This window comes from Cydia splendana, chromosome 17 (genome assembly GCF_910591565.1).
Source record: "Cydia splendana chromosome 17, ilCydSple1.2, whole genome shotgun sequence".
Lineage (NCBI taxonomy): Eukaryota > Metazoa > Arthropoda > Insecta > Lepidoptera > Tortricidae > Cydia > Cydia splendana.
In genome coordinates, this window is record NC_085976.1 from 17,193,413 (window position 1) to 17,207,654 (window position 14,242).

The 14,242-nt window shown below is 38.3% G+C and overlaps 1 protein-coding gene across 1 annotated transcript in view; it reads left to right on the forward strand.

Moving 5' to 3' along the window:
• Positions 1-1,485: 1,485 nt before the first annotated feature.
• LOC134798990 (adipokinetic hormone/corazonin-related peptide receptor variant I-like) overlaps positions 1,486-14,242 on the forward strand; it is a 70,094-nt gene continuing 57,337 nt past the window's right edge. The window contains exon 1 of the mRNA XM_063771415.1: positions 1,486-1,792. Within this exon, the coding sequence (XP_063627485.1) occupies positions 1,505-1,792 (288 nt within the window). The 5' untranslated portion in view covers positions 1,486-1,504. The remainder of the gene's footprint in view (positions 1,793-14,242) is intronic.

Here is a 14,242-nt window from a genome sequence, read left to right on the forward strand (position 1 = left end):
GCGCTAACGCTAACCCATTATACTTTACTTCTTTTTTTACATGCAATTAATTGCTAAAAATATTTAATGTGATAAACGTTTATTTATAAGGTAGATACAAACATTAAAAATAAAATAAACTAACTTATCTATAAAATAAAACTAAATTAAAACTAAAAACTAATACTAAATAAAATAAAATTAAAATACGTCTAAGAAATTGGGCCCCTTTGGCATGGTGCCGAGGACGCTGGCAGCATTTCCCCGCTGTATTGCGAAGCTAATACGTTGAGCGAGAAAGCTGCCAGCTCTTCGGTCACCAGTGAAATCGATAAGCCTTTTTGAAAGGTCTTTAAATATATCATTACTATTTCATATCTAGTGAATCTCTAATTCATTTCCCGAATCGCGCCGAATGTTATTATATTGCACTACAAGTTTTATTTTTATTTATTTAAGCAATTAATTGTCATTCTGAACAACATTGTCAGGTAATTCAGAAAATGGACTGTAATGTGATAGAAATATGGTTTATTTTTGCAATTACCTATCCGGCTGTTTAACCAGAAGGAAATTACCCGATTACGCTTTACATTGATAAATGTTTAATTGTTTAATTTGAACTGAGATCGTACCTAATTAATAATCTTCGGTACCTAATTAATAATCTACGGTACCTAATTAATTAGTGTAAAATTGGTTTAAGATGTCTTACGGTTGATATTTCCTTTCCACTTCTGAGGATAATATGTATATTTACTTTTAATTATAATATATCGATTAATTATGATACTAAGGCTTGGCTTAGGCTTTTGGAAATTGAGTCTCAGTACTTTAAGTACCCAAGTTTGTATATCTGACCTGACTGGAGTTTTCCTCTCATCTACTCGGAGGTTAGCTGGAAGAGATCGCTTATAGGGATAAGTTCGCCTTTGTACTTCGATTACAGTAATTTTGTAAACCTGTGTTGTGTAAAATAAAGTGCTACTACTTTCAAAATGCGTTCGTTTTAAATATGTAGGTATTTTATAGACTTTTTATAGTAGGTTTTTATGTCATTTTGTCATTTATTATAAAACGGGTCACTAACGCTTAAAGTCGGAACGGAGGAACGTGAGTGACCGCCTGTGATACTAATTTTATTGGCAGTAACGAACGTGTATATTTTATACATGCTTTTAAAGTGTATAAAAATAATAATAACATACCTACCTAATATATGTATTATTGTTTTATGGTGTAGGTGTGTTAGTATCAGACATCGTCAATTTTATAACATTTTTGGTGCAGCGGAGTGGTGTAAATGGAATTGGTATAGATAATTCCAACTGAAATGGTAAATTAAGGTTAATATTAACGCAATTAACGCTAATTAATCATTAGGGTTGAAATTGTTTATACCAATTCCGTTAACACCACTCCGCTGCACCGAAAATGCTATAAAATTTACGATGTCTGGTTATTATTACTTATACACATTTTAATTGGTTTATCCTCAATAAAATAGTTAAAAACTAAAACAAAAATGTCAAACGTAACTAAAATTGACAATTCAACCAAAGACTCCTCAATAGACAAACAATTTTGGGACTATTTCGAGAGTGAATCGCCATACAACACGTCCCTGGCGGTACAGACGGACGGTGCGTGTGTGGTGACGGTGTATTTCGTGCTGCTGTTCGGCGGAGCGGCGGGGAATCTCGCTGTGCTGACGACGCTGGCGCGCTCGCGGCGCCGCTCGCGCGTCAGCCTGCTCATGACGCATCTCGCTGTTGCTGACGTGTGTGTCGTCTGCGGCGTCATCCCGCTAGAGGTATAATCGACAATAAATGTTTAAATTTAAAGTAGTGTTATCAAATCTGACAGTCACCCTTTGATGGTCAATGTTATATTTATAAAAATACACAGGCATTCATAGCACAGTGACGGAGGCACCAGTTTTGCAGTCATTTAATAGTCGAACAGCAACACGAGTATCACCATATTTCGTGCTGCTGTTCGGCGGAGCGGCGGGGAACCTCGCTGTGCTGACGACGCTGGCGCGCTCGCGGCGCCGCTCACGCGTCAGCCTGCTCATGACGCATCTCGCTGTTGCCGAAGTGTGCGTCGTCTGCGGCGTCATCCCGCTAGAGGTATATTAGCAATAAATGTTTTAATTTTAGGTATTTAGTGTCTTCAAATCGGACACCCTTTGACGGTCATTAAAAATACACAGGCATAAATAAATATAATTAGGCAGGCAGCACAGTGTCGGAGGCACCAGTTTTGTTGTCTCTATCTAATGTGACTGTCACACTTGCCCTCTAACATGCTACGACTATCTATGCCTGAAGGACAGTGTCCGCGGCACTAGTTTTGCTGTTATCTAATATGACTCTGAAGTGTAATAATGTTAATAGTCGAACAGCAACACAAGTATCACCATATTTCGTGCTGCTGTTCGGCGGAGCGGCGGGGAACCTCGCTGTGCTGACGACGCTGGCGGGCTCGCGGCGCCGCTCGCGCGTCAGCCTGCTCATGACGCATCTCGCTGTTGCCGACATGTGCGTCGTCTGCGGCGTCATCCCGCTAGAGGTATATTCGCAATCTTCTTCTAGCATTATCCCGGCCTTGGCCAGGGTCCGCTTTCCTACTTGCTTTCCTCCACTTTGCGCGATCCTGGGCGTCGTCTCGTGTGAGCCCGTTCACGCTCATATCTGCTTTCCCGACATCGAGCCATAAAGGTATATTCGCAATAAATGTTTAAATTTAAAGTAGTGTTATCAAATCTGACATCACCCTTTGATATTTATAAAATTATACAGACATAGCACAGTGACGGAGGCACCAGTTTTGCATTCATTTTACTAGGTATGACCCGTTCCCGCGATTTTTCTTTCAAACGATGGAACTGAACCGGGAACATTTGCGTGCTATTATATTTTATGATTTTAAAGGTTCAACCGAACAACTAAGTTTACAACGATTACAATCAGCATTAGGGGACTCTGTTCCATCCCGAGAAACAGTTTTTAGATGGTTTAGTGAATTTAAAAGGGGTAAAACTAACCTCGAAGATGACCAAAGGAGCGGTCGCCCGCAAACAGAAGTAACTGCAGAAAACGTGTCTACTGCCTAAATGTTGGTCCGAGAAGACCCACGAACATTGAAGAGATCCTATGAAGTTAGCTCGGGTAGCGATAAGACATGTTCGACCCCCCTAAATTTAATTAATCATTAGGAATGATGCATTTTTGCCCACGTCAAATCCACGCTGCCCTCCTACTTAAGCTAAAAGCAGAATCACAAAAACAAATGAGTTTGAAAATTGAACTTTCAGGTAAAGAATTTAAGGTGCATGTTTGCATTCAATTTTTATACGAGATACGGCTTTCCATCATCGGTTTCGAGTTTATTCCCCGCACCTTGGGACCTTATTATCGAACGTCACACCCAGGGAAAACCGCGAAAATCAATTTTCGTCGATTTCGAGCGACTATCTGCGTCACTCTAATTACGCTTTAATTGGAGTAAAATTCCTGAAATTTGCGAGGGATGAACACTATTTGTTCCCGAAACTATTTAATTTGGAGGTCAAGTCCGAGTAAAAGCGGTTTCCATGTGAACAAAGTTGCGGGCAGTTGTTAGGTTGTTCCTACTTAATTACTAGGTATGATTAAAGTGTGGAAACCGTTAGATAATTTAGAATGGGCTGGGTTTTTGGGTAAACAACGAACCCAAACTAACAAAAACTACTTAACCATGATGGATAGATAGTTTACCCAACTCTTTTATAGCCCTAAAATTAAAACTCTGTACAATTTCACCATTAATTAACTGTATAATTTTTCCGAAATTATACCGGGTGTTTCGTGTAATACGAGCAAATAATTAAAACATGTATATTGTATTCCTCAAACGACATAACTTTTGTTAACAACTTTTTATAATTACGAAATCTTTAGATTAATAAATTTTAAATGCAGATGTCAATCACAATGAAAAAATCAACGATGATCAACTTGTATTTACAATTTATAGATTGTAATAATGTGGTACAGTCACCTGCAATAATATGTTACTCGTCGAAGGCCGCAAAAATATGTGACACGCTCTTATGGCTCTACAAATAAGATGGTGTCAGATATTTTGGCGGCCTTCGTTGTGTAACATACTATTGCAGGTGACTGTACGTCCCACATAAAATGGGAAAAATATATAAACATCTTTAGATTTCTTCTTTTTCATACAAATTAAATATTATTTTCAATGTACACTGTAATCAGTGTTTTTGACGTTGCCTGTCACGCTTCAAACATAGCAAAATTTGCAATAGATTGCGTCTTAGAGTTAGAACAAACTATTAAAGTGTAATAAAAATCAAAACATAAGTTATTTTTAAAAGTTGCTGAACAAATGTTGGTCAGTTTGAGGAGTACAGCCCACAGTTTAATTTATTGCACCTGTTATAGGCAACACCCTGTATATGCATGTATTTAACCTAAACCTCATTAAAATTTAATATTCTGCGTTAATTCTGCTTCTACCATTCCAAATAACCTTTTTCTAAGTAAAAGTAGCTTTGTATTTATGCAAACTAATTCAAGGAATAATTAATATCATTAACGGCTCTAACACGATAAAATCATTATTTTACATTTTTTAGGGTTCCGTACCTCAAAAGGAAAAAACGGAACCCTAATAGGATCACTCGTGCGTCTGTCTGTCTGCTGTCCGACCATTCCCCCCCCCCCCCTCCTTTATCTCCAAAACTACTGGGTCTAATATTTTGAAAAAAAAATACACAAAATAGTTCTTTGCCTAAAGATGACAGGAAAACTTTTCCTGTCATCTAAAGGTAAAAGATGACAGGAAAACTTATTAGAAATGTGCAGTTAAGCGTGAGTCGGACTTAAATACTTAGTTTTGGTTTATAAAGACATTTCATTCACGTTCCACATTAAAAATTACATTGTTAAAAATTGAGTAATGTACGGAACCCTTGGAACGCGAGTCCGACTCGCACTTGACCGGTTTTTGTTATAATTCAAGGAAATAAAAGAGGATATTTATGGGTCAAACAGATCACTGTGTTATGTCTTTCCTGTAGACATACACAAGAGTTAAGGGCTATAAAGGTTAATTTTCTTATTTAACCCTTATCCACGTGAAAGGGTCCTCCTTTTATTTAGAGAACTATGATAAAATCATTGCTTACATGCCCACAAGCTGTTAACTATTGCCCACAGGAGAGAAAAATGTGCTGTTCGCGATAACACACTAGTTTTCTCTCCTGTGGGCAATAGTTAACAGCTTGTGGGCATGTAAGTAATGATTTTATCATAGTTCTTTAAATAAAAGGAGGACCTTTTCACGTGGATAAGGGTTAAATAAGAAAATTAACCTTTATAGCCCTTAACTCTTGTGTATGTCTACAGGAAAGACATAACACAGTGATCTGTTTGACCCTTAAATATAGCAAAGAGTGGGAAGTAGTTGAACAAAGGGGTTATTATTTCTTTCGAAATCATTATCACGTATGTATTAATAGGTACAGTCGCCATCAGATATATCGGAGCGGCCAAGGTGTTCACAATATCTGAACACGCGCTCTAACGCCCTGACAATAGAGGCGTGTTCCGATATTTGTGAGCACCTTGGCCGCTCCGATATATCTGATGGCGACTGTACATGCTAATACAGTTAAGGATGACTCGCGTTAGACCGGACCGTGTCCGGGCCGGAGCTTCCGGCGCTTACTTTTCTATGACATGACAGACGATCGCGTGATGCTTTCCATAGAAAACGATGCGCCGGAAGCTCCGGGTCGGACACGGCCCGGTCTAACGTGAGACATCCTTTATAATTGCTATAAAATATACTCTTAAGTACATACATGCTAAAATTGTTTAGATTTAGTTATATATGTAAGCTTGTTAATTCATTTTTCATTTATATTCAACACGCGTTGTTAAACTGACTAAAATTATAACTTTATGTGATGTTTTAGTCATAATCTGATTAATGTCGCTGAAAGCCAAAACTTTCCTTCAGAGTTGAAAGTTTAACAGCAAAGTTGTTTAACCGCTCGTGTGCTAATATTGATACCCGAGCAAGCAAGAAAATTGATCGACAGGCGTGTGGTGGAAAAGTGGAATGTTGAGCGTTGCGAGGGCTTTTCACATTTGTCACGGGTTTGAAGGGACGAGGGTTAAACAAACTTGGCTACCGAGTGAAACGCACCAACGCGAGGAAAATACTAATTGTAATTACGAATCAAATCAATGCTATAACATATCTATTATTCAAACTCAATACTACAGAAAATTTCAACAGCTAATATGAGGAAGCAAATTTTGGATGAACTGTCATTCTCAACAGTTTATGAACAATCAAGAGATCCTTTACGAGCTGCTGTAGTGAAAAGTTACTTACGGCGCGATTCGGGCAATGAATTAGTCATTAACTAGATACGATATAGTAAAGATATGTCGTCACATATCCTACGGGTAAAGGTACCTTATGGCGGTTGGTGCTTACGATGTTATTAACGCCGCTCCAATATTATTGCGGCGCTATGCGACGTAAGCGCCAGCCGCCATAAGGTACCTTTTTCCGTGGAACGTCACATATCTTCACTATTTCATATCTAGTGAATCTCTAATTCATTTCCTGAATCGCAGCGCCAGTCGCCATAAGGTACCTTTTGCAGTGGAACGTCACATATCTTTACTATTTCATATCTAGTGAGTCTCTAATTCATTTCCCGAATCGAGCCGTTATCCTGAATTAGGTAGGTAGGTAAGGTAATTAGGTATCTTCATTTATTTAATCTTTCGTTTACGTGACCGCACGGAGAAGATTAGAGACCTCATTACTAAAGATATAATATCCGACTTTCTACTTTATTTCCAGCCCTTTAGATTTCAAATTTGCGATTTACCTTCTATTTAAATACACAGTTCATGTACAGTTCTGTTTGAGGTTACAAGAAGAGTTAAGTACATACATTTCGCAACACAAGTTCTTTGTACAATTTGAACTTTATGTCATAGATATAACGTGAAATATACTTGAGAGTATAATATATAGTTGTGTGGCTGACTGTAAGAGCGAATAAGCTTTCAATTAAGATTAAAGACGTAGGTAGTTGGTTTACTTTAGTCTTGAAGCAAAATCTCTAGTATTATTGCAAACACAAAGGGAAACTAGGAGTTCAAGGTGGGGCTTTTTATATTGAAATTTTACACGTTTGAATCAGATCAGAGGTCAAATACCACGAGAACAATCACATGGAAACTAGACTATATTTGTAAGGGCAGACTCTGACCAAAACCTTAAAATGTTATAGTTGGGTCAAACAGATCACTGTGTTATGTCTTTCCTGTAGACATACACAAGAGTTAAGGGCTATAAAGGTTAATTTTCTTATTTAACCCTTATCCACGTGAAAAGGTCCTCCTTTTATTTAAAGAACTATGATAAAATCATTACTTTCATGCCCACAAGCTGTTAACTATTGCCCACAGGAGAGAAAACTAGCGTGTTATCGCGAACAGTACATTTTTCTCTCCTGTGGGCAATAGTTAACAGCTTGTGGGCATGTAAGCAATGATTTTATCATAGTTCTCTAAATAAAAGGAGGACCTTTTCACGTGGATAAGGGTTAAATAAGAAAATTAACCTTTATAGCCCTTAACTCTTGTGTATGTCTACAGGAAAGACATAACACAGTGATCTGTTTGACCCAGTTAAGGCCCAGAAGTTCGTGTTCTTCTCTCAGTCTCACTGAGCGTAAGCGTACGTGCCCGGGAGTGTAGATATCATGTTTTTACCCCTTTTTACCGAGGGCACCATTGAATAATGAATAATGATTTATTGGTAAATAGTACATTTACACGTCATAGTAGGTACATTATGATATTATACATGGTTGTAAATATTACTTATACTTATACTTATTTATGTAGCATAATTTTAACTTACTTTAACATGTTATTAAATAACGTCAGTTTTCATTTTCCATTTTTATTTCCTAATTTATGATTCTCGCGACTTAACCCTAAACCTAAGATAATCTTATACAGATCGAGCAAGCCCCAAACTAAACTAAGCTTAGTATAATAGGTGATGATGTAATATATTAAGAAAAGCTTAGATAGGTACATGGAAACATCCATAAATAAGCAATACTTACATATGTGCGATAAACTTACAAATAAATGCCGTTATCGAGGTTCGAACCCGAAATGAATAATACATATTTGGGGATAGGGATGACGGACAAAATCCCTACAATGTCCCTTGCGTTCCTTTTTAGGGTTCCGTACCAAAAGGAACCTTTACAGTACATATGGTCCTATTTTCCCGCACTAGTGCGTAAAAAAGCATGCATTCGTGCGATGTCAAAAGTTTCAAGGCCCATATGTACCTACTGTAAAACGTTGTACGATACACGTGCGAATAGGTAATTTCTTCTTTTCCGCACTTGTATCGTAAATAACTATTATGGTGCGACTCTGCCCGTCTGTCTGTCTGTCACATTGCTAAATTTATATCTCGAGAACTATTTAAGCTATCGACTTGAAATTTGGAATAGTCATGAACAATGCTATCCCAAACACACCGAAAGTATTTTATTTTTATTAACTATGGAAAATTACCAATATTAAAAGGGGGCAAAATTTCAAAGTCTAGTTTGTATTTCGGAGCACATAAAACTGCTTTTCATTCAACTGTAAGGAATCGATTGGTAGCATATTACGTTTGGAAACTTTAATCACTTCAATATATCATATAAATTAATTTTTAACAAGCAGAAACGTCTGCGAATGATGCTATTAAGCTTAGAATAAATTCTCACCTAAGGCAGTAATTTGTCGACTTTTGACGACCGGTCTGGCCTAGTGGGTAGTGACCCTGCCTGCGAAGCCGATGGTCCTGGGTTCGAATCCCAGTAAGGGCATTTATTTGTGTGATGAACACTAATATTTGTTCCTGAGTCATGGGTGTTTTCTATGTATATAAGTATGTATTTATCTATACAGGATGATTCATGAGACGTGAGCAGGACTAATCCTGCACACTCAGTAACTGATAATTGATCGATCACCGTCGTATTTAGGAGAAACAACCAGACTTTTTCCTATTTTTTAACTTTTTGGTGAGGGCAAATTTAATTCTCTACAATCATGGTCACCCTACAAGACCTAATTAATAAACATAAAACCTTTAACCGTAATGACAGAATTTTGATTACGAAGAAAATAAGCTGTCAAACTTGAGTGAGATACGAGTTTTCAAAAGTAAACAGACCGTGATAACAGTGGTGACATTCAATTTGACACAGAATATCGGAAGTTTAGTATTCTAATTGTAGGGTGACCATGCATGTCGCAAAAAATTAATAACTTTTGACATTGGAAATGTCTTTTCGTTCGCTCCAGTATAGGGTCCGATTTCACGAAAAAGTGCGATCCCCTTATATCTCGGAAAGTTGTGAAGATATGATATTAAAAAATAGGCTCAAAAGACGCATAATCACGAGAGCTGTAAGGTGCAAACATAATTATTCAAGAAAGTCAAAAACGAAAAAAGTTATGGTCGAAATAGTAAAAATTAAATTAAATTTTTTCCGAATTTTTGATTTTGGTGCTCGATAATTTGGAAACGAAGAATGATATCAAAAATTTGAGAAAAACGGCTCTGGACAATTTAGTCAGCTACAATTTGAGCCTAAAACAAAGACGATCGGGTTAAGGGTTTGCCCTGTAGCCTAACCTTTAAATAGTCAAAAAGTCAGAACGACATTTTTCACATGACATTTAGGACTTCATGTTTCGCAGAGTTTGTTATCGGTGTTTGTTGTGAATTATCGGGATTATGAAGGCAGAATAACACTTGCACTGCGTGGGCTATCAAAATCGCTGCAGATTTTTCTTGGTCTAACTCTATATATCCTGTTTGAGACGGGCGTAGATAACGCACTATTCGATAATCTATGCATTCTTGTGGTGGTGGAAATAGAAATAGAGGTAGAGGTAGAGGTAGAGGTAGAGGTAGAGGTAGAGGTAGAGGTAGAGGTAGAGGTAGAGGTAGAGGTAGAGGTAGAGGTAGAGGTAGAGGTAGAGGTAGAGGTAGAGGTAGAGGTAGAGGTAGAGGTAGAGGTAGAGGTAGAGGTAGAGGTAGAGGTAGAGGTAGAGGTAGAGGTAGAGGTAGAGGTAGAGGTAGAGGTAGAGGTAGAGGTAGAGGTAGAGGTAGAGGTAGAGGTAGAGGTAGAGGTAGAGGTAGAGGTAGAGGTAGAGGTAGAGGTAGAGGTAGAGGTAGAGGTAGAGGTAGAGGTAGAGGTAGAGGTAGAGGTAGAGGTAGAGGTAGAGGTAGAGGTAGAGGTAGAGGTAGAGGTAGAGGTAGAGGTAGAGGTAGAGGTAGAGGTAGAGGTAGAGGTAGAGGTAGAGGTAGAGGTAGAGGTAGAGGTAGAGGTAGAGGTAGAGGTAGAGGTAGAGGTAGAGGTAGAGGTAGAGGTAGAGGTAGAGGTAGAGGTAGAGGTAGAGGTAGAGGTAGAGGTAGAGGTAGAGGTAGAGGTAGAGGTAGAGGTAGAGGTAGAGGTAGAGGTAGAGGTAGAGGTAGAGGTAGAGGTAGAGGTAGAGGTAGAGGTAGAGGTAGAGGTAGAGGTAGAGGTAGAGGTAGAGGTAGAGGTAGAGGTAGAGGTAGAGGTAGAGGTAGAGGTAGAGGTAGAGGTAGAGGTAGAGGTAGAGGTAGAGGTAGAGGTAGAGGTAGAGGTAGAGGTAGAGGTAGAGGTAGAGGTAGAGGTAGAGGTAGAGGTAGAGGTAGAGGTAGAGGTAGAGGTAGAGGTAGAGGTAGAGGTAGAGGTAGAGGTAGAGGTAGAGGTAGAGGTAGAGGTAGAGGTAGAGGTAGAGGTAGAGGTAGAGGTAGAGGTAGAGGTAGAGGTAGAGGTAGAGGTAGAGGTAGAGGTAGAGGTAGAGGTAGAGGTAGAGGTAGAGGTAGAGGTAGAGGTAGAGGTAGAGGTAGAGGTAGAGGTAGAGGTAGAGGTAGAGGTAGAGGTAGAGGTAGAGGTAGAGGTAGAGGTAGAGGTAGAGGTAGAGGTAGAGGTAGAGGTAGAGGTAGAGGTAGAGGTAGAGGTAGAGGTAGAGGTAGAGGTAGAGGTAGAGGTAGAGGTAGAGGTAGAGGTAGAGGTAGAGGTAGAGGTAGAGGTAGAGGTAGAGGTAGAGGTAGAGGTAGAGGTAGAGGTAGAGATATAAATTTATTAATTTCGTTTAGTAGTACCACTGTATATATATTGTATGTAAATAAATGATTTATAATTAAAGAAATATAAATAGAAATAATTTTATTCGTGAACACAAACACAAAATAAAAACTTATACAGAGAAACATAAAAAAGAAAAAGTGCCACGAAATGGTCTCACTTCTGCATGTTGCTGGCGGCTGCTAGCAGATAGCTTATGCTGAACCCTGGCAGTACCTAGTGGAGCTCGGGTTTAATACAACATAAGCACACGCTGTTTTGGTCATCGGACTCGTCTCGATGAGCACTTAGGAGAGTAGTACCCAAGATAGAGCTGATGCTGAACCCTGGCTGTACCTAGCGGAACTCAGGTTTGGTGCAACATAGGCACGCGCTGTTTTGGACATCCGATTCGTCATGATGATCACATGGTAGAGCATTACCCAAGATAGCTGATGCTTAACCCTGGTAGTACCTATTGGAACTCAGGTTTGGTGTAACATAGACAAACGCTGTTATGGTCATCTCTCGTCGCGTCAAACTGCTGTCAAGAAAATTTCATATCTTGCCGCAAATGGGCCGCTGCCGATCAAGACTCGAGTGACGATAACGGCGATGTGGCTACCACTTCTCAAGTTGACTACGCATTTGCCGTGTAATAATTTTCTTGTACTTTGAACATTAATATATCCTGCTTATTAATCGAAAAATGAAATATGTACCTACCTATACTTATGCGCCACGGCGACAATTATTCAAACTTCGATACGCGTGTGGAAATTTTGCAATTTGTTTGTTCACATGCGTTATGTCCAGGATACTTGTGTTAATCTAAGAATAAAATAATTATCATTCAACGTTGTAGTTTTATTTTGTAACTTTTTCCTTATCCAGACTTTCTCGTCGCTCAGCGACAATATTTTTTCGAATTCCGTAGATTCATTTCCAATGTGCTCGATAGTCGTGTGAGGCACGAAATCTGTGAATTTTTTTTCAACATGACTAGAAAATTAACGTTAACCTCACTAATACTGATACGAAACAGTTGCTTATAACTTACAAAATGCGCAGTGTTAGTCCTGCTCACGTGTCCTGAATCACCCTGTATAATTTCCACTCTTTCCGCCTTATTCACAAAAATTCTATCAGATTATTCAACTCATTCATGAAAACGAGGTCATTAAATTCCACGCCCTTCCAGGGAGGCCGATAGTGATTCAACAATCTGATATGAATAAAACCTTAGAGGATATTCTCTAAGAATAAAACCTGTCGTCTATCACTCCGTCGCCACCCCAGATTCGTTACGACACATTTTTTTCGGAAATTCGCAATCGAAAAGCAGCTTTATTTTGTTTTTATATAAAACAAAGTACTACCCAAGACTGTGAATTCTTCCACTTTTAATTTATTTCTAAGCTTAATAGCATCGTACGCAGACGTTTCTGCTTGATACAAAATTAATGTATCAAAATGTAAAAACAGAATCGGGTCCAGGTCGGGTTTTACGTGTCGAATCAATGCAATGTGTTTGTGAGTTTCAGCTCTTTGGGAACACATTATCTCGTTTTGAATTGAACGATCCTCGAAACCTCATCTAAATTAACAGTAAAATGGATAAATGGAATTTCAAGGGATATTATTTTCCTTTTTCGGGTACAATGAAAAGGAAATAGGACCCAATATAGGGTCACTTCTTTGTCCCCATAAAGTATTAGGAATTACGAGTTGATTATACAGTGTGTAAATCTAATACGGGCAATAAATTAAACCAGATATAGAATTTATCCGTCTAAGGCTCTAATCATTAATTAAGAAGGTTTTTTAAGTTACACTTAATTATGATCTCGTAATTATTTTTTGAAAATTTACCGAGCTGTAATGTTACCTAACCTGCCGTAAAAAACTTTCTGAAGAAAGTGTATCTGTAACTACTTTTAAGTTATTTCGCTTTTACTGAACTGTGACGCGGTGGCCAAAGTTATGTTACAGGGCAAAGTTTTATATTTTTAAGGTACTGCAAACATTAAGCGCCACTTGCACCATCCCACTAACCCGGGGTTGACCGGTTAAACCTGGAGTTACCATAGTTACCAGTACAATTCGACACTGAGTAAACGATTTAACCGGTTAACCCCGGGTTAGTGGGATGGTGCAAGTGGCGCTAAGTTTTAACGTGAGTCATACTGTATTTAAAATAAATTATTTTACACCATGCATGAAATAAAGCACCAGATAATTATTAGAAAAACACAGATAGGAGTTATTTTTAAACACAAGTTCTATTTAATAAATCGGATAGAATTATAAAAAGTAGGTGAGTTGACCGTGACGTCACGATGTAATGGTTCATATAAATTCCATATTAGCAAATCGTTTTGACAGTTCTAAAAAAGTAACTGATTTGACTAGTAGGAAAATACCCTATTGTGTCGCTTAACTTTAAACTCGGATAAATCCATTTGTCAGATTATGCGATTTTGGTATTAAGAAAAGGTAATAGGGTAGATATTTTTTGAGAAGGTCGAATCCATTTCCCCGAGTTTGAAGTTAAGCAACACAATTCTGTATACGAGAATAAGTTGAATTATCCTCCCTTAGGGGATACCAAAATACATAAATCTAGGTTTTAACTTTTTAAGCTGTCTGTCGTTTAGTAATCTTCTTATACATCGCTCTTTAGCCGTTTTTGCGTGATTGAAAATGTTCAGATAAGTACATTTGTAATATTTGGCTTCGCACGGGTTAACAAATTATACACCTGAACCTTCCTCATGAATTACTCTATTGATAGGTGAAAACCGCATGAAAATCCGTTCAGTAGTTTTGAGTTTATCGCGAACAAACAGAAACAGACAGACACGGCGGCGGGGGACTTTGTTTTATAAGGTGTAGTGAAGTCCCCCGCCGCGTCTGTATGTATGTTCGCGATATACTCAAAAACTATTAAACGGGTTTTCATGCGGTTTTTACCTATCAATAGAGTGATGCCTTAGAAAGGTATAGGTGTATAATTTGTTAAGTTTTTGTGTAACCCGT